The sequence below is a fragment of the Mastomys coucha genome, unplaced genomic scaffold (assembly GCF_008632895.1).
Source record: "Mastomys coucha isolate ucsf_1 unplaced genomic scaffold, UCSF_Mcou_1 pScaffold15, whole genome shotgun sequence".
Lineage (NCBI taxonomy): Eukaryota > Metazoa > Chordata > Mammalia > Rodentia > Muridae > Mastomys > Mastomys coucha.
The window spans coordinates 115,012,953-115,039,796 of NW_022196897.1; the positions used below are offsets into that span (position 1 = coordinate 115,012,953).

Sequence of the window (26,844 nt, forward strand, 5' to 3'; positions counted from 1 at the left end):
ATAGTCTTGACAGAGATAGACAAGTAGATTAATGGAATAAATTATCAATACAGCTCCAGATTATAGACACTTAATATGCAGTAAAGAGGAAAGCAAATATCAGTATATACTGGATAACTTAACCTTGCAGATATAAAAGGTCTCTGCCTTTTATACATATACCATCACCATAATCAGGAAGGAAAATGTGTGTGTGTGTGTGTGTGTGTGTGTGTGTGTGTATGTACATGTGTAACCAAATAAGAACATTTGGTTCATTTGTTCGAAAACTGAAAATTTATTTTTGAGGTAACAAAACATATAAATGTTACTAACACTGTAGCTTTGTGTCCTGCTTAAGAAACAAGAAAGATTCGCTCATATGCTCAAAGAGATTAGGAAAAGAATGTCACAACATTGTAATAGCAAAAACATTGAATAATCAGTATACATTATAAGCATTGTAAGATAGATTAACAAAATATGGCATAATGTTACGATAGAAGATGACAGAGCAGTATAAAATGGGTAAAATAGTAATGCTTCCAATTAATAAATTCACAAGTAAGTATAAAACTGAAATAAAGTTTCAAGACATTACATATGATATCATAGATTTTATAAAGAATAATAAAAAGAGAAAGCACTCTAAGCTGTTTAAAGGTTATGTCTGTGTCATAACAGTATAAAACCATGATTGAGAAAGAAATCCAGGAAATTCAGGGCAATATAAAAAAGAAACTTGAAGAAGATGTAGATAAAATGTTATATTTTACAAAATGGTATAATGGATCTAAAGGTATTTTATACTGTTTTAAATCCCATTTCAAGATAGGAAAATTCTTTTTCAACAGTCCAGTAATTTTAAGTTTTGTGTCTGTTAAAATTAAATCTTGCTTGCAGAAATTTTAATTGGTAGTGAGAACTGGAAAATTAAGGATTAGCCATGACCAGAGACAGAGTGAACATCTGTTTTTCTTATCACCAAATTGCCTTTTTGGATGTAAGAAGAGCTCATTTGAAATTCAGTGCCTTGAGTCTGAAACATCCCTAAACAATCCAAGTCTGTGCCTGACAGTGTGCAGGGGGAGTGCATCTGTGGTGGAGGTGGATGAGTGAAGAGAAGGAGTCTTGGATCAACTGTGGGTCCTTGCATCTTCTCTCCACTTGAGGTCCTTAGAGGGGGTAGGAGGCAATGTATTACAGGTCATTCAGAAGTAGGAAACATCATTTAATCATTCATTTCTTCATTTGTGTATTAATTCCACTATTATTTATTGAATGTGCACTAAGTAGCTAGTTTTCTTCTTTTCTGAATTCATAAGGAATGTCAGAAATGAAGTCTCTGTTTATTCTACTTCACACCTCTTTCTGGGACCTGACCTCTCTTCATATGCATATTCATTTTTTTCTCACCAGTTAGCATGTCCATTCTTTTAGATTGGTTGGTATCATAGGACAATTTAACAATGTTTGGGAAGACTCTTTAGAGTTTAGGTCTTGACTATTATTCTATTCCCACACCTTCAACTCCTATATCTTGAATCACAAGAAGTATAACTATAAAAACAAATCCAACTCCAGGATACCACACAATGCACAGGGTTGGGTGTGGCGGACACTACAGTTGGGAGCCTCTAAGAATTCCAAAAGATATTTGGAGAAAATGAGAATATTCACAATTTTCTCTTGAGGGTAGATAACATTTGTGGGAATCTTTGAAGGCATACCCTGTGAATCCTGTGTGTCTACTCTGAAGTTCTCTTGTTACTCATGACCATGGCTGTGACCTCACTCTCTGAGAACAAAGGTTCATTTTCAAACTCACTTGTCACAGGCTCCACCGCCTATACACGTAGATGACTAGTAAACTCACCACCAGAAGTAACTTGAGGCAGAGAAGGAAAGCCACAAAAACGTGGATAGATTTCTCTGAACCTAAAATACACATAGCAAAGGGGTCAACACACAGTAAAACATGAGTAGAAACGATCAATCTGAGATTGGTAGCCAGGGAGTTCCAAGTATTCCCCAATTCTGATCCCATCCTCAGGCTCATATCTTTACACTTAACTCTCGGAAATACAAGATCTGTGAAGCTAACCTTGAGTTCCCATCCACCCCAGCAAACACTGTTTAAAGATCTGATGGTCACCAGTCAACATGCCAACATGAATATAATCATTGCCTTCTCTCTAAGGTCTAGTGGTCACTTAAAGTAACATTTGTTGTAATCTTTAAACATTGGTGTTATTATTAACATCTTATAAATGAAGAAATGGATCTCTGAGAGATAGTTGACAGTGTTGACTAAATTTACATAGTTGTAATTATTGGAAATCAGTTTGAAAACAATTTTACATTAAAAACAAATAATATTAATAGCTGATATTTAGTATAGATAACATACCAGTTTTATATTCACTGTATATTAACATTTAATTCTCAAAAAGATTCTACAAACTAGGAACCTGTTTATTACATGTAAGGAAACTGTTGAACATGAGTTATATGTTCATTCAAAAGTGAAGTAAAATAATTACCACTGGAGTGGGCATAAGGCAGTTCCCAGATAGGGCTGTTCAAGTAAGTCTTACAGGACAGTGTACATGCAAGCTTCCTTCCATACACCTGAGAGTACTTTAAACCAGAGTCTTGGTGACAAACTCTCATGGTTACTAGTGGGTCAGCACTAAGCTAAACTTTCTATAGGGCATTTTCAAATAGGATAAACTGGTAGAACATTCTTCCGATAGGAATGGAAGAACCATTCTGGGTTCAATAGCTTCTAAAGGAAGCTACTGACTGGAGACTATTCTGCCTATGGAAGAAACCTCAGACTCCTAATTTGGACAAGACTTTCATGATAACGAAACTTCTTATCTCCCTAGTATCTTCTGAAATGCATTGAAGAAACCAAGGTGACACCCATATGCCCACAAGAAAAGAAGCAAACTTACTTAGGCTCCTGATGGCTTTGGATGTGGGAAAGGATGCTGCAGACAGTACAATACTGGCCTGGATGGGAGGCTGTTCCTCATGTTCTACATTGCAACTGAGTACTTGATCAGACCTCTGCACTGATGTGTTTACCAACTGCAGGACTTCCAGAGTGTAGGACCCATCCTCATTCCTCTTAGGTGTAGGTTGCTCTATTCTCCTGATCACATGGCAGTCTTCCAGCCAGGTGAGATATACATCCTGTGGATAGAATCTCTGCACATGGCAAGTAACAGCCACCAAACTGGAGACAGTTGAAGATTGGGACACTCTCACTGCCGGAGGAACTGACAAAAATCCAGATAAAGCCAAGAATTAATGCAGAAAATCCTTGAGGGTGGGATCATCTGCAAGGCCCCAACCTAGTGCCTAACACAAATAAGGATTTAGGAATTGGTTAATAGTTACATGAAGAGAGAAAGAGAGAACACAAGTTTGGATAGATGGAGAGATGATAAGGGACCTCTCAATGTTTTTTCTTTTCATTTTGAGCTATAGAAAATTAGGTATCAAATCCATTTAGCAAACTACAAATCTGTTGGTTTACTTTTCCATTAGATGATTCCAAAATTTGAAGATTCATGGATGCTAAGTGTTAGAGACCAAGATACTAAGATTTTTATATAGAAAAAAAAAACCCTCTTTAGAGGTTTCAAGTAGCAAATCTGGGGATTATAGCTGAAACAGAATGTTTGGTACTATATAATAGTCATAACTACACTATAAGTCTCCTGAGACTAGAGTCTGATGGCTTCCAAAAGGGATTCAACTGGAGTTATCTGCATACAAAGAATTGTGTTCACAATGGCAGACATTAGGGGGAGGTATTGGAAATCCTATTATCATCCTTTACAATACTTTTCATGTGAAACAGAAACATGGTAGAAATATCACCCTAAACTAAAGGCTAGGTGATCTAGATTCTGGGCCTGTGGGTCCACGTTCTGTCTTTCCGCTGGGGAGCCAAAGTATGGGGAATGCTCGACGACTGTGTTGACCCTGTGCCACCGTTGTTGGGTGCTGTGGTTTAGGAAAGCACTGAGTTCAGAGGGTGGGAGATCGCACTCTAAGATGTGGGAAGCCAAAGTTGGAGTTCCGTGACTCCCAAACCAGAAATGAAGCCAGGAACACTGGGGGCCCATGGACTGAGGACAGTAAGGACCCTGGGGCTGGGGAAATGTGGAGCTCTGGCTTAGCTCATTGGTTATTGTTCTTAGCTTAGCAGCGGTTGTCTGGAAGCATAGAGGCTTTCTATGGGAGACTTCGTTCATGGCTCTGTAGGCGAGTCTTCTTTCTCCATGCTCCCCATGGTGGTTTCAATGAAGAGATAGTCCATGTTTATCCATACCACTTACTGACTTATTCACCATGGAAAATGGAATGCATACTAACTTCTCAGGGTAGGCCAGGGATTGAAAACCTTTTCAGAAGGAATGTCTGAGAAGGGAAGCTTATTGGCTAAACTCTCAGGGCCTCTAGATACCTCATTAGCATGTAGAACTCTGTTCTGGGTCATATGACCTTTGTGGGGAGCATGGGCATGTGTTCCAGGCCAGGAATCTAGCAGGGAGAAGGGAGGTACCTACTGTCTCAGACAGTCTGAGACAGTAGGTGCCTCCAACAGGTGTGTCTCAGACCTGCCAAGTTTCCTGGCAAGGTCCACTGTCCACATGGGCCCTACACTGACATCAAAGCCAATTAGACCCTGTGTAGCTATTTTTATTCTCTAAGACTTTGAAATTAAGACATTTTCTAAAGTCAAATCAGCTCTCTGATGACTTAGTTGACAGATTTCAGCTCTTGGTCTACTGTTGATAATGTTAAGTCCTTATGTATTGCAACTTGAAGGAACTGAGGCTTTGACCCCTGAAGTTCCGATTTTAGACCAAATGAAGACATTTCTACAACAGAAAACATAGCTGAAGATACATGTGCTGAACAAGGAAAAGTTTGGAATAGCAGCTAATGTATAAAAAAAAATATTTAGGTAAGAGGCCTTCCTGAAATACAGCTTTGTTAAAAATGACATCTAAACACTGAGACTGATAGCACAAGCAACTTGACTAGGTACATATAAAGTTGGACAAAGATCACTCACTCATCAGCTTACACTATTGGGTGCTTTCGTGTCTGAATCAGTTGCCTTTAAGAATAAGACAAATAGTACAAGATACCTGTACAAATCAACTAAGGCAGACCCTCCCTACTGTGCTCTATTGGCTGTGAACTATACTTTCTGGAGACAGTGATATCAGCATTTTTTCTATAAGATGATACCTTTGCCCCCATGACGGTAGCACATTTCCTCTATTGTGCAAACCCAAAAAATGAAGAGGAAAATATTTTTTAAAAAATTGAAAAGTCTTATATGCTTTAGGCAGTTAATCTTATTACTGGTCAATCTTGGACCTTTAAATTTATTCCTATGTATGAGACATGGCTTCTCTGATTTTACAGATGTGCCAAGCATCAATGCATCTTGTGAAAACCAGCAACAAAGAAGGAAAACTTAGACTCAAATCCAGATAGGAGCAATGATCCAAGGACGACATAGTCCCTAAAATTTAGAAGCTTGCAAAGCCCCTTAAGTATTCTTTCTATAGAGTAGCAATACTAAAATTAAATCCCAGAGGGTAAACAGCCTATGGCTTTCAGATGAAGGAAATGAGTTCTGAGTGTTACTCTAGATAGGTATAACAACAAAATGCCACCTCTGCATAATCGGCCTGAACATAGCATTAAGTACTTTACCGATTCTGTTTCTAGTCTCACCACCAACTGAGGCCATTTCCTCAGTGAATAAACCAACACCAAGAGAAGCCCACAGCCTACCTCACCCAGAAAGAGAAAAGTCTTACCGTAGAGGTATTGGCTTAAGTGGATGACTTTCTGGAAAACCACTAACGACTTGTGCTGAACCAGGCAGAGAACTAAAGATAGTATGTCATTGCTTTCCAGGGGGACGAGCACAATGCTAGTCACATTGTAAGTCTCTCCACTGGAGAAGATGTTGGTCTGGGTCTGGAGACGGCTGTGGTTGTTTTTGAGCCAGGTCACAGTAACCTGACGGTTTGGTAATTCAGAGGAGGTGTATTTCAATTGGATGCTTGCTCCAGGTGTAAATCGCCACAGGGGCCCTTCAAGGTGATGAGAGTAGTCTTTCCTTCCTGCAAGAAGAGAAGCTGTGCATCACATCAATTTCCAGTGTAAACAATTGCCTGGAATCCATCTTGTAAAGTCCCATCACTTCCTCTTTCATAGAGACTTAAATATTTCCTTCTGATAGGAGGATTCTAAAGCTTCTAGCAGAGGGCAAACAATAATACCAAAGGGACTGTGCAGCTCAGAAGACTAACACCACATAAAAACACACCCACAGCAAAGAGGTTCTTCTTGGATTCATCAAATAATGGATAGGAGAACAAGTCCAAATCTATAATTAATAACACAGCCAGGAGTTCAAAACCAGGTAGTCTAGTCTCAGGGTCTGGCCTCTGACCTTATACTCTGTCTTTCTTTCACTACTAAAGAGAGATTCCTTAATGCCCACAGGCATGTCATACAGAAAGTTTGGCAGCATAAATGTTGATGTCCACTCAAACTACATCTGTATCACACACACACACACACACACACACACACACACACACACACACACACACACACGAGCCCTAGCAGCTGAACTTTTCCTAAACCTTACTCCTAATTAGCAATGTGGGGCAAATTTTATTTCTCAGGGCTAACAAGTAAGGAGGCCAATATTGACTGTATGTAGCATGACAATCAAATTACAAGTGTCAACTATGACATTAAAATCTCAAAGGGCCACCTGAAGGGTTATTACCTTAAAAAAAGTAAACACCAGGGCTCATGAATTGGTTTTCCCTCAAGATCCTCACAACTCTGTAAGTGACATTCCTATACTTGGGTCTAGTTCTAGGAGCAAGTGTTACCCATTGGAATTCCCTGATAAGTTCTCTTAAGCCCATCTGAACACGTCTAGCTCCAGAAGTATAGCTTTCACAGTGGATCTTCCTAGTAAGGCTACCCAGGACTAAGCCCAACCACTCCATCTCTGAACACAAATCTAGCTCATCACACAGTTCTTGCACCAACCCAGCATGAAGCAGGCAAGAATCATAGTTCAGACATACAACCAAGGAAACCAAGGAAAGAAATCCACATGCCTAGGTCACATTGAAAAGAACATATCTATGAATTACCAAGACAGTATACCAACAACAATCACTGTTCCTATAGAAACACTTCAGTGATAGTTACCCAGATGAAACATATGAAAAAAAAGTAAAAGAAAAAAGCTAAATATCATTGAAAAATTCAAGGAGTTTAAAGAAGATACAAACAACTCAATGAACTTAAAGGATATATCAATAAATGCCTGAAAGATGCTCAAGAAAAGACAATATAGAACTGAATAAAACAAAACAAAATTCAGAATTTGAAAACCAATTTCAATAAAGAAATATAAATGTTAATAAAAACTCAAAAAGATGGAACTTTTGAAAAACTCAACAACCCAAATCCAAAACTCAAGCAAAGACTTACAAGTAGAATGGACAAAATTGAATCAAGATTATCAGAGTCTGAAGATAAAGCAGATACCCAGCCTTGTGTACTGACCAACTACTGGATTCTTGAACCTTCTGTTGGTAGAGCCATTGTTGGGAGATAGCTGGAGTACAGCCTGCAAGCTATTCATGGGCACACACACACGTGTGTGTGTGTGTGTGCGCACATGTGTGCACGGGCATTAATCCTATACATTCTATTTCTCTATAGATCCTTAGTTAATACAGCATATAACATATAACAGTAATTAATGAGAAAAAGAGGCTATTAATTTGAGAGACAAAGAAGAATTGTATGGGAGTGTCTTAGTCAGGGTTTATATTTCTGCACAAAACATTATGACCAAGAAGCAAGTTGGGGAGGAAAGGGTTTATTTAGCTTACACTTCCATGTTGCTATTCATCACCAAAGGAAGTCAGGATTGGAACTCAAGCAGGTCTGGAAGCAAGAGCTGATGCAGAGGCCATGGAGGGATATTACTTACTGGCTTGCTTCCCCTATCTTGCTCAGCTTGCATTCTTATAGAACACAAGACCACCAGCCCAGGGATGGTACCACCCACAATTGGCCCTCCCCGCTTCATCACTAATTAAGAAAATGCCTTACAGCTGGATCTCATGGAGGCATTATCTCAACTGAAGCTCCTTTCTCTATGATAACTCCAGCTTGTTTCAAGTTGATACAAAACCAGCCAGTACAGGGAGGGTTTGGAGGGAGGAAAGGGAAGGGGAAATTATAAAATCATATTATAATCTCAAAAATAAAAGAAATGTTTTTAAAAAATAGAAAAATAACTCCAAAAATATTTAGTGCTTAGGATTATAATTAAACAAAGATGAAAAAGATTCCTACAGTGAAAACTTTAAGATATTGAGAAAGAAAAGCACAGAAGGAACTAGACAATAGAAAGGTATTTCATACTCCAGATTGGTAGGATTAATATTGTGAAAGTGGCTATACTACGAAAATTAATTACAGACTTAACACAATACATTTCAAATTTCTGATGTTATAGTTCACAGTTTTAGTAAGAAACAATGCAAGGAATTAATATGGAACTACAAACAACCATGGGTATCCTAATGGAACTACAAACAACCATGGGTATCCTAAGCAATCCTAAGGAGTAACAGCACTACTGAATGCATTGCAACATCTCATCTCTAATTACAGTAAAGAGGTATAGTGATAAAGACAGCCCAGTACTGGCATAAAATAGACAGGGAGGTCAACAGGCAAGGATAGAAGACCTAGAAATAAAAAGTAACAACTATGCCTGCTTGATTTTTTTGACAAAGCATGGAAAATTATACAGTGGGAAAATGGTGCTGGCAAAATTTGATTTCTCTCTGTTGAAGAATTAAATTAGATTCTTATCTTTTGCCTTGTAGTAAGATCAACTCAAAATAGATCAAAGACCTTAATTTAAAACTGGAAACTGAGATTTCAAGAAGAAAGCATATTCAAGACAGATATTGGGGTAGACAGGAACTTGTTGAATAGAACACTAACCGAAAGAGAAATGAGCACGAGTGTCAACTGATGGGACTGGGTGGAAAATAAAGGTTTCGTACAGCAAAGGAAGCAATCACCAAATAAACTAAGTAGGAAGTTTTCAACAAAAGAAGCACAAATAGCTAGCAACTGTTTATTAAAGTGTTCAATATCTCTGGCCATTGGAGAAACGTACATTAAAACTACTTTGAGATACCACCTCACCCCAGTCAGAATGGCTGTTGTCTGACAGATCTGACAACAGATGTTGGTTGGAGAAGATGTGGGTGGAAAGGAACCCTTATCCACTGTTGGCAGAGATACAAATTAATACAGCCATTGAGAAAAAACAGTTTGGAGAGTTCTCAAAGAGGTTAAAATTAGAACATACGACCTAGATATTTTACTCCCAGGTATATACCATATAACTTCACACCATACTACAGAAGTATTTGCACACCATGGGTTATTGCTGGTTATTTCATTATAGCAAAGAATTTGGATCAACCTAATCGTGTATCAATAAAGGAATGGATATTAAAACATACACACACACTACACACTATTCAGCTTTGAACAAATATGAAATCAAAATTTAAAGGAAAGTGGATGGACTTCTAAAGTATAATCATGTGAGGTTACAAAATCTCAGGAAAAAAACCTGCATATTCTCTCTCATATGTAGAACCTAACCAATAATATATGCATGCATGTAAGCAAATGTAGGAAAGAGAACAAGAAAGGCTAAATATTAGGAAAAGAGAAAGGACTGAATGCAGGTAATGAACATCAGTTATAAAATTAGATATAAAGTTAATTGCTTTAATTCTGTCTCTGTCATAATTTTTTTATTTTGATGGCAGATAAGTATATAAAATATATTCAGTAGTGAACATGTAAAAGTATAAATTCCACTGAGAAACCACACAGTTTCTATTCTAAATGGATAGTCTAACTGTATAGAAGTTAACTGAGCTGTCTAAACATTGGGTCTGGTTAACTTTGGTGTATATTTTTTGTAAGTTTTTTTATAATAGAGTTTATTTAAAATTTTTAGATATCAAAGAAGAAATAAGTAAAATGGTACAAATAATTAATAAATCTTAGAGGTAGTTCTTTGGGAAGATAAGGAACAAGAGAACCCTATCCCAACCTACAGGAAGAAAGGCACTAACTCAAATCAACAGAACCAGATATGAACAGGAAACATAATAGACACCAAAGAGATTTAGGAGACTATATAGAAATACCTTCAAAATCTACTCTTCATCTAAAAGACAAATTTCTAGAGTCTCCCAAACCACCAAAGAGACCTAGAAGAGACAGACAACTCAAATAGACCCACAACAAATAAGGAGATAGAAACAGTAATAAAATTTTTTTAAAAATCTGACAAAAAACAAAGACAAAACAAACAAACAAACAACAACAACAAAACAGTCCAGGCCAAGATAAATTCATAGCAGAACTGTAGCAGACTGTCAATGCTCTACCACAATACTTCCTAAGTTATTTTTGAAAATGGAAACATAGGCATCACTTCCAATCTCTTTCTACAAAGCAGAACACAAACCAGGCAAAGATAGAATAATAAAGAAAACAAAAGGCAAAGGGAAGTGATGTGCAGGGTGTGCCCTGTGACCCATTGTCTAGCTTTGGCCTTGCTCTTCAGTCTGAAGAAGACTTGTAGGACCCCAAAAGCATCCTGCCTCCCTCATCAGGGGCCCCAAAACTAATCAGCCTGGAACCTGACTGACCATCGTAGTCAGATCTGCCTGCCACCCCAGCTGGGTTAGACTGGGACACAGCCAACAAAGTAGAGTACCCTCACCTCCATTGTCAGGCTCACAGTTCCTCCCCTCACCTACTTGAGAAGACCTGCTGCCATCAGGATCATCCAGCCAACACCAGATGTCAAAAGGTTAGCATAAGAACACAATTCCTGAGTCCCAGGGCAGTATGACAGCACCAGAGCCCAGCTATCCTGCTACAACAAACCCTGGATATCCTAATGAAACTGAAGCACAAGAAGAGGATCTTAAATCCAATCTTCTAAAGGACAATAGAAGCAATAAAGAGAGCAAACTGAGGCAATTCTGGAGATGGAAAAACCTAAAAAAGAGAACAGGAACTACGGACATAAGCACCACCAACAGAATACAGGAGATGAAAGAGAGAATTTTAGATGTAGAAGATATGGTAGGAGAAACGAATATATCAGTCAAAGAAAATGCGAAATCTAAAAAACTCCATGATACAAAACATCCAGAAAACTTGAGATACTATGAAGAAAAAAAAAAAACTAAAAATAATAGGAATAGAAAAAGACGAAGATAAAGATAAAGACAAAGATGAAGATGAAGAAGATTCCCAGTTCAAAGACCCAGAAAATATCAACAAAATCATAGAAGAAAATCTCCCTAACTTAAAGAAAGAAATGCCTATAAAGGTACAAGAAGCTTACAGAACACCAAAGAGATTGGACCAGAAATGAAAATTCTCTTGCCCCATGATAATCAAAACACTAAGTATACAGAACAAAGATAGAATTTTAAAAGCAGCAAAGAGAAAAGGCCAAGTAACATACAAAGGCAGAACTATCAGAACTGCACCCAAGTTCTCATCTGAGACTCTAAAGCTAGAAGGGCCTGGGCAGAGGTCTTACAGACCCTAAGAGACCACAGATGCCAGCCCAGACTACTATACCCAGCAAAATTTTCAATCACCATAGATGGAGAAACCAAGATATTCCATGACAGAATTAAATTCAAACAATCTCTTTCCACTAACCAAGACCTACAGAGGGTTCTAGAAAGAAAACTCCAACCTAATGAGGCTAATTATACTAAAACACACACACACACAATAAATAAATAAATAAATAAATAAATAAATAAATTTACCCCATTAAAATCAACACAAGAAAAACACACACACTCAACCACCCTCAACATCAAAATAACAGGAATTAACAAACATTGGTCACAAATATCTTTCAACATAACTGGACTCAATTCCCCAGTAAAAAGATACAAGCTAACAGAATGAATGAGTAAACAGAATCCATCATTTTGTTGTATACAAGAAACATCTCAGTTACAAAGATAGTCATTATCTCAATAGAAAGGGCTGGAAAAAGTTTTTTCAAGTAAATGGACCCAAGAAAAAAGCTAGAGCAGCCATTCTAATGTCTCATAAAATAGACTTTCAATTAAAAGTAATCAAAAGGCACAGGGAAGGAAGGACACTTCATACTCATCAAAGGAAAAATCCACCAAGAGGACATCTCAATTCTGTGCCCCAATACAAGGGCACCCATATTTGTAAAAGAATCTCTACTAAAGTGTGATTAAATCATATACTGATTCCCACACGTTAATAGTAGGAGACTTCAACACTCCACTCTCACCAATGGACAGGTCATTAAGACAGAAACTAAACAGAGAAATAACAAAACCAGCAGAGGTTATAATTCAAATGGACCTAACAGATAGCAGTAGAACATTTCATCCAAATACAAAAGAATATACCTTCTTCTCAGCACCTCACAGAAACTTCTCCAAAATATAACCATATAATTGGTCACAGAATAAGCCTCAACAGACACAAGAAGATTGATATAATCCCATACATATAATATCACCATGGATTAAAGATGGATTTCAACAACAACACAAACAACAGAAAGCCTGTATATATTCATGGAAACTGAACAACTCTCTGTTCAATGATCACTGGATACAAAACTAACTCAATGAAATCAGAAGCCCTCCTTATTTATACAAATGATAAATGGGCTGAGAAAGAAATTAGGGAAGCAGTACCCTTCACAATAGCCACAAATAACATAAAACACCTTGTTGTAACTCTAACTAAGGAAATTATGTATGACAAGAACCTCAAGTCTCTGAAGAAAGAAATTGAGGAAAATATCAATCAGAAGATGGAAAGATCTCCCTTGCTCATGGATTGGTAGGACTAACATAGTGATAATGGCCATCTTATCAAATGCTATTTACAGACTCAGTGCAATCCCCATCAACATTCCAACACAAGTCTTCACAGACCTTGAAAGAACAATGCTCAGTTTCATATGGAAAAACAAAACAAAACAAAACAAAACAAAACACAAACCTCAGATAGCTAAAACGATCCTAAACAATAAGAGAACCACTGGAGGTATCACCATCCCTGACTTCAAGCTGGACTACAGAGCAATAGCAATAAAAGATGCATGGTATTGGTATAGGAACAGATAAGTGAATCAGTGGAATTGATTGAAGACCCAGAAATAAACCTACACACCTATGGACACTTGAGTTTTTGACAAAGAAGCCAAAACTATACAATGGAAAAGGGAAAGTATCTTCAACAATTGGTGCTGGTCTAACTGGATGTCCGCATGTAGAAGAATGCAAATAGATCCATACTTATCACCCTACACCAAACTCAAGTCCAAATAGATCAAAAATGTTAATGTAAAACCAGACTCACTTAATCTAATAGAGCAGAAAGTGGGGAATAGCCTTGAACTCGTTGATAAAGGAGAACTTTACACCTGAACAGAACACCAATGGCTCATGCACTAAAATCAAGAAGTAATAAATGGGACCTCATGAAACTGAAAAGCTTCTGTAAGTCAAAGGACACTGTCATTAGGGAAAAACAACAGCCTGCAGATTGGAAAAATATCACCAACCCTTCCAACAGAGGGCTAATATCCAAAATACACAAAGAACTCAAGAAGTTAGACACCAACAATCCAAATAGCCCAATTAAAAAATGGGGTACAGAGTTAAACAGAGAATTCTCAACAGAGGAACACTGAATGGCCAAGAAGCACCTAAAGAAATGTTCAACATCCTTAGTTATCTGGGAAATGTAAATCAAAACAACCCTGAGATTCCATCTTACATCCATCGGAATTACTAAGATCAAAAACTCAAAGGACAACATATGTTGTCAAGAATGTGGAGCATGGAGAACACTCATCTACTGCTGATGGGAGTATAAACTTGTACAACCACTCTGGAAATCAATTTGGCAGTTCTTCAGAAGGCTGGGAATAGTTCTACCTCAATACTCAGCCATACTACTCCTGGGCATATATCCAAAAGATGCTCCACCATCCCACAAGGACACATGCTCAACTATGTTCATAGTGACTTTATTTGTAACAGCCAGAAACTGGAAACAACTTAGAGATGTCTTAACTAGAGAATGGATACAAAAAAAATGTGGTGTACCTACAAAATGGAATACTACTCAGCCATTAAAAACAAGGACATCATTAATTTTGCAGGCGAATCGATGGAACTAGAAAGTACCATCTTGAATTAGGTAACTCAGACACAAAAGGACATGTATGGTAGGTACTCACCTTATTACCCATAAAGTATATGAGAAACAAAATCAGCAGACCCAAAGAAACCAAATAACAAGGAGGGCACAAGGGGCTATGGTTAAATCTTTCTCACAAGGGGAAACAAAATAAATATCAGAGACTGATGGAAGGAGGGAGCTGAGCAGAAGTGGAGACAGGGAGAGGAGTGGGGCAGGAGCAGATCATATATAGGGAGAGCAGGGGAGAGAGAAGGGAGATTGGCTGGGGGAGGCAATCTCTAGGATGTGCCAGAAACCTGTGTTTGGGAGAGGGCCCAGAAGGTATATAGAGAGTGACTGTAGCTGAGATTTCTAGCTGAGGAATATGGATCCTGAAGTGGCCTCTTCCAGTAGCCAGGCAGGACTCCCAGTGAAAGGATAAGAACAGCAACCCAGCCTTTGATCCTAAATGTGTCCTGCCTACAAGATGTGCAGGGACAAAGAGCAGAGACTGAGGGAATGGCCAACCAATGACTGCCCCAACTTGAGACCCATCCCATGGGCAAGAAACAATCCCTGGCACTATTAATGATACTCTGTTATGCTTGCAGACAGACAGGAGCCTGGCATAACTGTCCTCTGAGAGGCTCCACCCAGTAGTTGACTGAAACAGATACAGAGACTCACACCCAAACATTAGATGGAGCTCTGGAAACCTTATGAAGGAGTTGGTAGAAGGATTGAGGGACATGAAGGACAGGGACTCCACAGGAAGACCAACAGAGTCAACTAACCTGGACCCTTGGGGGCTCCAAGAGACTGAATCACAAACCAACGAGTTAGCATGGGCTGGACCTAGTCCCCCTGCACACATTTAGCAGATGAGAAGCTTGGTCTTTACAAGGGTTCCCTAACAACTGGAGCAGGAGTTGTCTCTGAGCCTGTTGCCAGCCTGCCTGTGAATCCAGCACCCCTAAATGGACAGCCTTGTCTGGCCTCAATGAGAGTGGATGCACCTAGTCCTGCAGCGACTTGATGTGCAGGGGGTAGTTAACACTTAGAGGGAGGCTTCCCTTCTCAAAAGAAAAAGGGAAGTTGGAATGGGGAGAGGACTTGCATGAAGGGATGCTGAGAGGAGATGAAAGGTTGATATTGTGCTGTGAGGTAAATAAATAAATAAATTTTTAAAAAAACTGCAGGCCAATGTACATGATGAACATAGATGCGAATTTCCTCAATGACTTACTTGCAAACTGAATGTGGGCATGTATTTAAAAAAATCACCCACCACTATCAAGTTGACTCTATCCTAGATATGCAAGGATGGATATATAAGTCATATCCATCCTTTTAACTAAATCTTATAAATGGATTTCAAGACAAAAATTATATGCTTGTCTCCATAGATGCATAAAGGGTCTTTTGGCAAGAATTCAATATGCATTCATGATATAAGTCATAGAAGTGCATCAGGGGACATACATCGACAAAAGTAAAGACAGCAAGTGACAAATCCACAGCCAACATCAGCTCAAATGGAGAAGAACTTGAAGCAGTTAAAGTCAGCAACTACGTAGGGCTGCTCCCTCTCCCCACCCTTGCAAAACCGTGGTTGGAGCACCAGCTAGAGCAATAAAACGGGAGACACAAATAAAAGGGGTTAGAGTAGGAAAGTAACTTGAATGATCCCTATTTGCAGATGATACGTAATGATAAAGTCCTTCTATAACTAAAGTAAAGGCATGATGAATTTCATCAAAGGCCTTTCCTACACCTATTGAGTTCAGCAACCGAATTTTGTCTTGAAGACCATTTGTATGATTTATTACATTCATACATAGCAGATACCAAAGATCCATCAGAAAGCATCTAGAAATTGTTAAGAGAAAAGTGGTAGAATACAAAAATCAACTTACAAAAATCTATATATGTCTTCCTATATTACCCTAACGTAAAAGGCTGCATCTCTGAGGTTAGTTCTATACTTCTCAGTGAGTTTTAATACTGTCTTGCTTTCAGCCCAGCTCTGGGACATGTAAACTTGGAATAATCACTGCAAAAGCTGTCCTGGTGTTCAGATAGGAGCCAAGGACGAGAACACTTGGCAACTCTCATTGATGGATGGAACAAATTTAAAAGGAAACTGCTTTACCTGGGGTCACACAGATAGGCATTGGCCACACTGATCCTTCAGTTTGACACTGATCCATTCAACTGCAAAGTCTGGCCAAATTCAAACATAAGCCTGCTCTTCCTCCAAGAGCTGGGGAGGGAGGCATGCAGGAGAGGAGCCTATACTATACTATAGTATAGTGTACTATACTATAAAGCTACAGGCCTGGGCTCTCAGCCATCACTGAAATGTAAGTATTTGATTGTGGGAGCTGAACAACATAGACAGATAGGACATCTCAAGAAAAGTAAATACCTTCCAATAGGATTTGAGAAGCGTGACAACGCTACGGTCTGCGTTCTCAGGTGACAAAGAGAGACCCACAGAAACATCACATCTAGTTTGTAATCTGACAGCTGCATTGTAAGCCTAGTGCTGCTGGCTGTCACTCATATCAAAGTCTCTACCACCTTCTAGCTCTCCAAGTGTGAGATAACAATCAGTGGGAACACTTCTATGCAGTAAGGGCTCCATGGTTGCTGATATGAAGTAAGTGCTCCACAGCGGATAGTAAGTGCTCCATGGTTGCTGATATGCGGTAAGTGCTCCATGACTGATATGCAGTAAGTGCTCCATGGCTGATATGCAGTAAATGCTCCATGGTTTCTGATAGGCAATAAGTGCTCCATGACTGATATGCAGTTAATGTACCACAGCTGATATGCAGTAAGTGCTCCATGGCTGATAAGTTAGTAAGTGCTCCATGGTTGCTGATATGGCTGAAGTGCAGTAAGTGCTCCATGGCTGATATGCAGTGAGTCCTCTATGGCTAATACACATTAAGTTCTCTGAGGATGTGGGTAGATCAGGAGTCAGGGTGTTGAGTAAGGGATTTGGGAAAGCTTGCTATAGCTACAAAGATATGTTAATATTAAATAGAAAGAGACCTTGAAGTCAAGAGAGAGAGCAACCCCAGCAGACCCTGTGGTGTCTAGCACTGTTGAAGCCATGCAGTCATGAGGTCCACCCTCCAGTGATTGGTGTAGGGGAAAAATAAGACAGAAAGGAAAACTATAGTATGAATTAATTAACAAGTCACATTTATATAAGTATACATACATATATGATGATAATGAAGAATTTTGTGAAGTTGAAAGGGAATGGGGGGATACGGGCGGAGCTGGGGGAGGAGTGCGGAGTGGAAATGAAGTAAATGCAGCAGTCCTGTATACAATTCTCACAATAGTAATAAGATAAAAATTGTAAGAATTATGCATCGTGTTTCACATCAAAAGGTACCCATCCATTTGGAGTTTACCATCCAGGTCTGTGTGTCCCATTGGATAGATAGTTCTCTTATTTCTACTGGACAACAGAAATAGGACCCAAAGAAATGTAAAGGTGAGTGCAATTATTACCTCTGAGAATTCTTACAGCAACCAGAAAAAGGCTGATCCTGCCATGGGGCTAGATAGAAAGGTGGAAGCTTGCTATGAGAATGGGCTGTTGCCTGGCATCTCCATCCTTTCTCTCAAAGCTACACAGAGCCTACATGCACTGTAAGGAAAAGCCCACATGCTGCCTTCCCCCTGGCTTGCCTATGTCTGACCTATTATTACTCTATCTGTCCCTGACTGTGCCCAACATGTCAGAGTATGAGGTATGTTTCTCTGGATCAGAGAAACAAGGAAGTTCTGGATTGTAATGTCAGAGTGCCCTCTTGTGGGAGAACTATTACAAATCATGAACATGTGAAATGGAATAGAAACAAAAGAAATTACCATCAGGAACATGTGTGCATAGAAAAAAAAGTAAAATAAGGAGAGAGAAGGAGGTGACAAGAGGGGGTCACACCAATCTTGTGTGACTCTTTTTCCTAGCTAAGGGGGTCAATAATTCTGGGTTTCTTTAAAGCTGATTTCTAGAAACATTTAGCTGAATTCACTGTCTTGACTAATTGCCTTCCCAGAAATTATTTGGAGCCCAGCTACCCCTAACTGTGGCAATTTCTTGCAACCAAGGGTCAAGGAGAAAAACTTGCAATATGATGAGAACAGCAAAGGAGACTTATTTCTTGGTGGAAGTATCTGGAAAAAGGGGCATGCAGTGGGAGTGGCTCTGTGAGAGCATCCTCTCTGAGAGGGGCTTCCTTTCTCCACATTCACTCGGGAGTTCCCCGGAGTGTCTAGCCCTTTGGCCACAATGCCTTGAGGACATAAAGGAAACAAGGCACATACCTCTGACCTTCCTGGGAGCTCCCACGGTGATGCTGTTCTCAACTGGAGGCTGGTCATCCTGGATTATCCGGCAGATAAACTCAGTCTCATTTAATATAGCCTCTTCCTGTAATGTGTGCTTTAGAGAGTAAGTCCCATCAGAGTTTCTGGTGGCCTGAGGGAGCTCCACAGTCGGGATTGTGCACCTATTCTTCGCCCAGTTGAGGTGTATGTCTTGGGGATAGAAGTGGTTTATGTGGCAAGTCAGGTTCACTCTTTGATGCTCATGATCTTGGATCTCTGGGGGCTCAGTGGTGATCTTCAGTGTGGGGATAACTAGACAGGAACAATAAGTCAGCCTAGGGAAAAATCTTAGCATTGACTTATCTACCTGTCTCAGGGTCTCTTAGATTGATTGATTTTTGACTGATTGACTTATTAGTTGGTTGGTTGATTGGTAGAGTCCCAAGAATTCCAAGGTGACCTTGGACTCATTATATAGCCAGGATGATCCTGAACATCATATTCTTCTGCCTCTACTAAGACATTTCTTCAGCCCCTCTTTTCTTGTCTTATAATCCATCCAGTCTAATTTGTGCTACCTATATCCTCATGGATGTGGAACACTGGAGCATGTTTGACCTACCAGGCCCATGCCTTTCAAGAAAACTCACTCATTCCTTCAGAATCAAGCTGTCAGGAGCTCTATAGCTATGGGGCAGGAGCTTCTGAGGACCTCCATTTTATCCTTGGATGTCAAGTGGCTTCATCTTGTGCAATTCCTGAACAGCTACTCTGAGTTCATGAGTGAAGAGAGATCGTGAGTTCACTTGTGTGTGTTTTTTTTTTTTTTTTTTTTTTTTTTTTTTTTTTTTTTTTTTTTGATTTTTCGAGACAGGGTTTCTCTGTATAGCCCTGGCTGTCCTGGAACTCACTCTGTAGACCAGGCTGGCCTCGAACTCAGAAATCCACCTGCCTCTGCCTCCCAAGTGCTGGGATTAAAGGCGTGCGCCACCACCACCCGGCCTCACTTGTGTTTTAAATGAACAATTTTTATATGTTTGGTGTAAGACAAATAGGGACAAGTATACATAGTCATGAAACATAGCTGGAGACACATGGGTATCTAATATGATCTGAGTTTTAAATAGTCCATATCATGATATATAATTGCAAGTTTTATTAAGGTGAATTGTCCCACAAGACCAGGGCTCTACAATCATAGCACCTGCAGCAGTACCTGGCACATAGTAGCAGTTCATTGTTTATTGAGTGAATTACTCAATACTGGACATTTCCCAGAACTCAGGACCTTATTCATAGAAAACAAGCACTCCACCACTGAAGTGCATCCTCAGCTCTCTTTCACTTACTTTGTTTTGTTTAATTTCATTTTATTTCACTAAATTGTTCAGGCTAACCTTGAACTCAATCTTAATCCTCACAGGTCTAGAAGTTGTTATATTCTGCTTAGGCTTCCCAAGGATCTGAGATTGCATGCCTTATACCACCAACTAATAATAAATACTTAGAAATCTTAAAACATTTACAATGATATAAATAAGACATATGTGATCAGAGAGGAATGCTAGGGCCATATAATAGCAAGGCCAAACAGTCCTAAACATCTTACAATGTATGGGGCATAGTCCTTGGTGTTTTGGAAGGAACAACTGGTTTAATCTTCAGAGGAAACATAGAAAGTAGCTGTTGTTTTTCTTCCAGTTGTGGGTGGTGGATGAAACTGGGGCACAGAATATTTAAGACACAAGGACAATATTCTGTAGTCTATGACACAGCTAAGATCAAAGCCCAGCTGGGCAGCCCATGGAGCCTGGACTTTTAATCCATATTCATGTGTTCAGGGCTGATATTGACCAATTTCTGCTCCCTATTTGTAAATGGGGCTTTGAGCAAACCTTCCACGCCTCCAGGGTAATTCCAACACATATTTCACTGATCACTCACCTAGGAGCACTTGAGAAAGATTAATGGTCATTCTTAGGGGTTCTTTGAGGTCTCCATGGGTTACTTCACAGGTGATCTGAGACAAGATATCTTGCTTGGTCAGGGACACCCATGCTTTGCTTGTGACAGAGTAAGAGTCATTGTTGGCCTGTACAATGGGTAGGACTGAGGCTGGATGTTCATTGTTCTTCAACCAATTGACACTGAAGTTTCTAGAGCTGAAAGGGCCAGCAGTACAGAGAAAAGACACTGAACTGAAAGGGGTCATCCTCTTATCTGGGCCCGTCAGGGAGATGGAAGGCTTCTCAACTGAAACAAAACAGAGAATACAAAACACTTACGCTTGCTTCTCAGGGTTGGAGGAAACCAATATGCAAGAGCATGCCAACCCTCTCTCAAGGCCTGTCCAATAGAGAATAAGAACTGTCCTTTCTCTAGTGGTCAGCCTTTCAGAGACTTAGAGCAATGGCCCCCTCAAGTCAAGATGCATTCCACTGCACCCATACTAAGGGAGAATATACTATGTATCTGACTTTGAGGAGGGAGTGCAAATGGACCATAACAAGCAACCGGCAAACAAAATATGACTTCTATGAGGGAATGGATATCCTCAGGAAACTCAAAATGTACACAGATAGAAAAATGAGAAGCCATTCTAAAAGGGCAGTCAAAACAGGGCATTCTGTACTAAAACTGAAAAAACAAAAACAAAAACTGAAGAATGAATAAAAACCACCTGTGGAAGAAGACACAGGCAGCAAGTCTTTTAGAAGGCTTAAAAAAACATAAGGTCTACTACAAGACTGTAACATTGCTTCCCACAAGTGTAGGCCTAATTCTGAGAGTGTAGATTGCACAGTCTTTTCCTACGGGATTCCTCTGATCTACACCTACTTCTGCACCATGTCCATACTCACAGGCTTAGGTCTAGATATGCAGGTTGAGAGCATCACCTTTGCATACTCAATTCTTCTCTCTTACATACATAACTGATACAATCTTCACTAGTTCCAGGGATACACCTCAGTACCCTATTTGCCTAGGGCATCCTCTGACTCCCACTTTCCCCTGTGTTATCTCTACAATTACAGTCATGTCGCTGGACACTTACCTCACATGCAGCCATTGTCTGCTGAGTCCTCCTGACTCACATCTACCCTGCCCCATCTCCTTGTTCCCAGGCTTAACTCTAAATGAGCAGATCATACACCAGATATTCCTGGCCTATCTCCATTTGCTCAGTCCCTGCACTGATCCAATCTAATGGAAGCTGGAATCTCATATCGGACACTCAACCAAAGAAAGAAGTCCCCATGCCCACACACATCACAAAAACACAAAAATATGAAAGGACAAGAAAGTCTGTCTGTCTCTTCAAACCTGCCAGGCCCACATAAATGTTCTCCAGTGTGAATTAAGTAGATGAACCCCATAACACAGAACTTAAAAGAACAAAAATCTATTAAGTCATAAAATTTAAGGAAGACACAAAGACACAGCTCAGTGAATTTGAAGAGGAAGACAATAAATGCTTAAGAAAATATCTGTAGCTGAGTGAAATGAGAAAAAAAAATCCAGAATTTAGTAAAGGCAGAGATATTGAGAACTTAAGCTGTAGAGAAGATAGAATTGAATAATCAATAACACAATTAGAAAAGTCAGGAGAAAGCCTTACAAATAGGATGGATCACACAGAAGACAAATTATCATGTTTTGGAGGGGTAAAGTGGAACAATTAGAGCACTCAAGTAAATATAATTATAGAAGTTAAAAACACATAAAAAGAACATTCAGAAACTATGAGAGAACATAAAAACATCTTCACCAAGTGGTGGTAGCACACACCTTTTATCCCAGCACTTAGGAGGCAGAGGCAGATTGATCCCTGTGAGTTTGAGACAAGCCTTGTCTACAGAGCAAGTTCCGGGATTGCCAGAGCTATACAAAGAAACCCTGTCTTGAAAAAAAAAAAAGCAAAACAAACAAACAAAAAAGAAAAGGAAGGAAGGAAGAAAAAAGACTATATCTTCTAATTATAGAAATCGATGAAAGAGAAGAATCCCAAATCAGTGGCAAAGACCATATCTTCAATAAGATCACAAGAGAAAATTCCCGAACTAAGGAAAGGTGCAACCACATAAATACAAGGAATATACAGTGGATCAAACAGACAAGATCAGAATCAAAACTCCCTGTGCATATTATAGTTAAAACATGAAATATACTGAACAAAGAGAGGGTACAAGAGCAAAACCAGAAAAACCACATCACACATATGAAGGAAATTCCATCATATTAACAACTGATTTCAATGGAAAATTTAAAAGCCTTGAGCAAAGCTCTTCAACTTCTAAAAGACCACAAATTCCAATCTAGACTATTATACCCAACAAAACTATCTGTCATAGCTGAAGGGGAAAGAGAGCCTTTCCACCACACAAATGGGTTAAAGGAATTCATGTTCAACAAAACAGTCCTACACACAATCCTGGAGGTGATCCTCAGACAGAAGAGGGGAATAATCAAGCCATGTGACTATAGAAAGACAACAAATGAATCAACATTCACACCTTACCCCCATCAGAATGGCTAAGGTCAAGAAACAAACTGAGAACGAAGGCAGGTGAGACAAAACAGGGGACACCCTCCACCTTAGGAACACTTTCCTTCAAGCTCATGCAGCAGTGATCCTGACAAAGTCCTCACTACTCTAATATAGGGTCTCTCTCCTAGAGTAATAAAGACTGCCCTATCTGGGGATAGTTTTTGCAGATTCAGAGCAGCGGTTTACTTAAGTCATGCTGTTTCCCTTGCACCCCTACTGTGCTCAGACTGTGAGTTATACTCTAGGGGGCTAGTGAAAAGAACCTTCTTTCTTTCTTTTTTTAAAAAATTTTTATTAGATATTTTCTTTATTTACATGTCATATGATTTCTCCTTTCCCAGTTTCCCCTCCCCTCCAAAAAAATACCCCCCCCAAAAAAACCAAGAACAATCCCCTGTTCCCTCTTCCCTCCTCCTGCTCCCCACCCCACTCTCTCCTGCTTACTGGCCCTGGTATTCCCCTATACTGGGGCACAGAACCTTCACAGGGCCAAGGGCCTCTCCTCCCATTGATGACCGACTTGGCCATCCTCTACTATACACATGCTGCTGGAGCCATCAGTCCCACCATGTGTACTCCTTGGTTGGTGGTTTAGTCCCTGAGAACTCTGAGGGTACTAGTTAGTTCATATTGTTGTTCGTCCTAAGGGGCTACAAAGGACAGAAGGAGCTGAAGAGCCCTTCTTTCAAAGTCAGGTTACAAGAGAAAGTCAAGTAGCCCTACATGACAAAGAAAGATAGAGAACAGTGCAGGTAACCATGGGCTTTGACACCTTCAATTATATTTCCTTCTGTTTTATTTAAACATAGCTCCTGTTGGTTGTGAAACACTTCCAGGTATAAGTTTTACCTACAATTCAACAGTGGAAGGATAATATTATGGCCTCTGTTTCTTAAAAGATCAGGGATGCAGAGAAGATTAGTAACTTGCCCAAAGTCATATAGCCTGTCAGTGTCTAAAGAAAGCTTGCTTAGTTCATCTGATTTTGAATCCAGGACTCATTATTTAGATTTATTCTATTCATATTCTCTCTACAAATATATAAACATATATATGTATAGTAGTCTATATATATACACATATATATGTATGTATATATATAAACTACTATACCCAGCAAAACTATCTGTCATAGCTGAAGGAGAAAAAGAGCCTTTCCACCACACAAATGAGTTAAAGGAATTCATGTTCATACACACACACACACACACACACACACACTTCTAGACCTAGTAGTCATTGAGTCCAGAGTTGACATCATAGAACTCAAGTTTTTTTCCTTTCCTTGTCACCAGGCCTCCTAGCCCCTACCTCCATGTCACATGTTCTTCCTCTGATCCCTAAGGTCTCCCTAGCTCCCTTTATCCAAAAGGTCTACAGTATGGAAACGGTACAATCAGCCCAGGAAGAACCTTAGGGCTCAGCTTATTGTGGAGAACAGGATCTTGCTATCTCTGAGCATTCTCCTGCATGCCCGAGGCTCTCCATGGCTGAGACTCACCTGCAAATGCCAGCAGAAGTGTGGACAAAAGAGATCCCAGGCCCATAACCTTCCACAGTGTAGTAGCCATGATAAGAAGCATCAGCCCTGACATGTACCAGGTGACAAACCTGGATGAAGCTCTGAGTGAGCCCAGGAGCCTCTGGCTAGTTTCTTCCCAACCTGAGCTGCCCTACATACCCTAGTTGCCCACACTTAGCAGGGCTTGGGCAGAAATTTGTGCCACAGTGAGGGAAGTGGTCATTGTGGCTAAGATTTCTGTCCATTCCCCAAGCCCACAACCAAAAAAAAAGTTTACCACTTTGGCTGGGTGCTGGTTTTCTGGAACCCCATAAGCCAGAGTAGGGAGGGGCTGAGCATACCTTCAAAGAGCTGGCCTCTGATGTTCTGATCCTTAGACTCCCCTTTTCTGGAGGGACCAACATTCTCACCAGACATCACCATCACCCAGTCTACTCTATTGTAGCCCTAGAACAACTTCTAGAAATATAGAATGGACACTGAGTCCCAGAAAGGCAGATATAGTGAATCTTGTACAACCAGATACAATGAAGATAGAGCATGGGCTTTAAAAGCCAACCCTTGGTCTCCACTTCCCTGGGTTCATAAATGTTACCTGAGTATTTTCTGTTGCACCAAGTCATCTAATAGTCACCAACCTTCAGAAAAATGAACTGGAGACACAGTAGCCTGTTTCTCTGACACGACTGGGAAAACTTCTCTCTTGTTTTTTTTCAATCCTTCTTCTGCTGTATCTGAGTTCCCAGTTGTTCACTTGGACATATGGTCTGGGATTTTTTGAGAGCTTTTGTTTGATTTATTTCTTTGTAATAGTAGGAATTGATCTAATGACTTTATGCATGTTAAGCAATTATGCTACCACCATGCTACGACTCCAACTTTAACTGACTGCTGTTTTATCTTTTCCCCCCTGATGAAAAATAATTTGACATGAAAGATGCTTTATGTCATGAGTACACAGAAGAAACACTGTAACAATAAGGAGACCCTTAGTGTCAAGTGTGTCCCCAGAACTGGTGATGAGGCAGGTGTGCCTTCTTTCCCCTCTCATGGCCTCCCCAGCTCCCCACTCCCCAGCAGTGTGTCCACTTAGCTAACGTGGGAAGGAACAGAGAACTTATTCAGCCTAATTGGGAAACTTTTAGAGATGTTTCTTCCTTTCTTCCAACCACTATCACCCAACTTAGCAGACACTCCTAAGAAAGATGGCTCCCAGGAAGAGTGGGGTCCTCTGGTATAGATTTACTGAACTAGATCTTCATGCCCGGTTGATCAAGGGGCAGAGAGGAAGTGAGAAGAGACAACCTAGAAGGGAAATAAAATGGGAAGAAAATTTGAAGTGGGAAGATCCACTTTTAATTCAGATCTTTTGAAGTGGGAAGATCCACCTTTAATCTGGGCCACACCTTCTTCTGGCATCCTATGTGAAGAACACAGAAGAAGGAAGCTGTTCTCTTTGCCTGCCTGCTCTCACTGGCAAGTCTATCCCTCCACTGGCACTGGAGCCCACTTCTTCAGAATTCCAGCACATAATGAAGACCAGCTGAGACATTCAGACTTGTGGCCTGAACAATTACTAGATTCTTTTTTTTAATAATCTTTTTTTAAAGATTTATTTATTATTATAAATGAGTACACAGAAGAGGGTATCAGATTTCATTTTGGGTGGTTGTGAGCCACCATGTGGTTGCTGGGATTTGAACTCATGACCTTCAGAAGAGCAGTAGTGCTCTTACCTGCTGAGCCATCTCACCAGCCCAATTACTAGATTCTTGAACCTTCTGTTTTGAGAGAGACAGAGAGACACAGAGAGACAGAGAGACAGAGAGACACAGAGACAGAGACAGAGACAGAAACAGACAGACACAGAGAGACACAGAGAGAATATCTAGTTATCAGGTAGGTAGATAGGTAGATAGATAGATAGATAGATAGATAGATAGATAGATAGATAGATAGATAGATGGATGGATGGATAGATTACATCAGTTCTGTTTCTCTAGAGAATCCTAACTAATGCAGATTCTGGTACCAG

At 39.9% G+C, this 26,844-nt stretch overlaps 1 protein-coding gene across 5 annotated transcripts in view; it reads right to left on the bottom strand.

Annotated features, from left to right (window-relative positions):
- Positions 1–228: 228 nt before the first annotated feature.
- Positions 229–26,844, bottom strand: part of LOC116090920 (signal-regulatory protein beta-1-like) — a 100,159-nt gene continuing 73,543 nt past the window's right edge. For 3 of the 5 annotated variants that reach the window (XM_031371882.1, XM_031371883.1, XM_031371884.1), the window contains 6 exons: positions 20,683–20,991; positions 18,736–19,050; positions 5,838–6,146; positions 2,940–3,266; positions 1,808–1,917; positions 229–1,154 (listed from right to left, as the gene is read on the bottom strand). In XM_031371882.1, coding sequence (XP_031227742.1) covers positions 1,811–1,917; positions 2,940–3,266; positions 5,838–6,146; positions 18,736–19,050; positions 20,683–20,991 — 1,367 coding nt within the window. In that variant the 3' untranslated portion in view covers positions 229–1,154; positions 1,808–1,810. Of the gene's footprint in view, positions 1,155–1,807; positions 1,918–2,939; positions 3,267–5,837; positions 6,147–18,735; positions 19,051–20,682; positions 20,992–24,788; positions 24,939–26,844 lie in introns of those variants that run through there. The other 2 variants (XM_031371880.1, XM_031371879.1) reach the window with 2 other exon arrangements.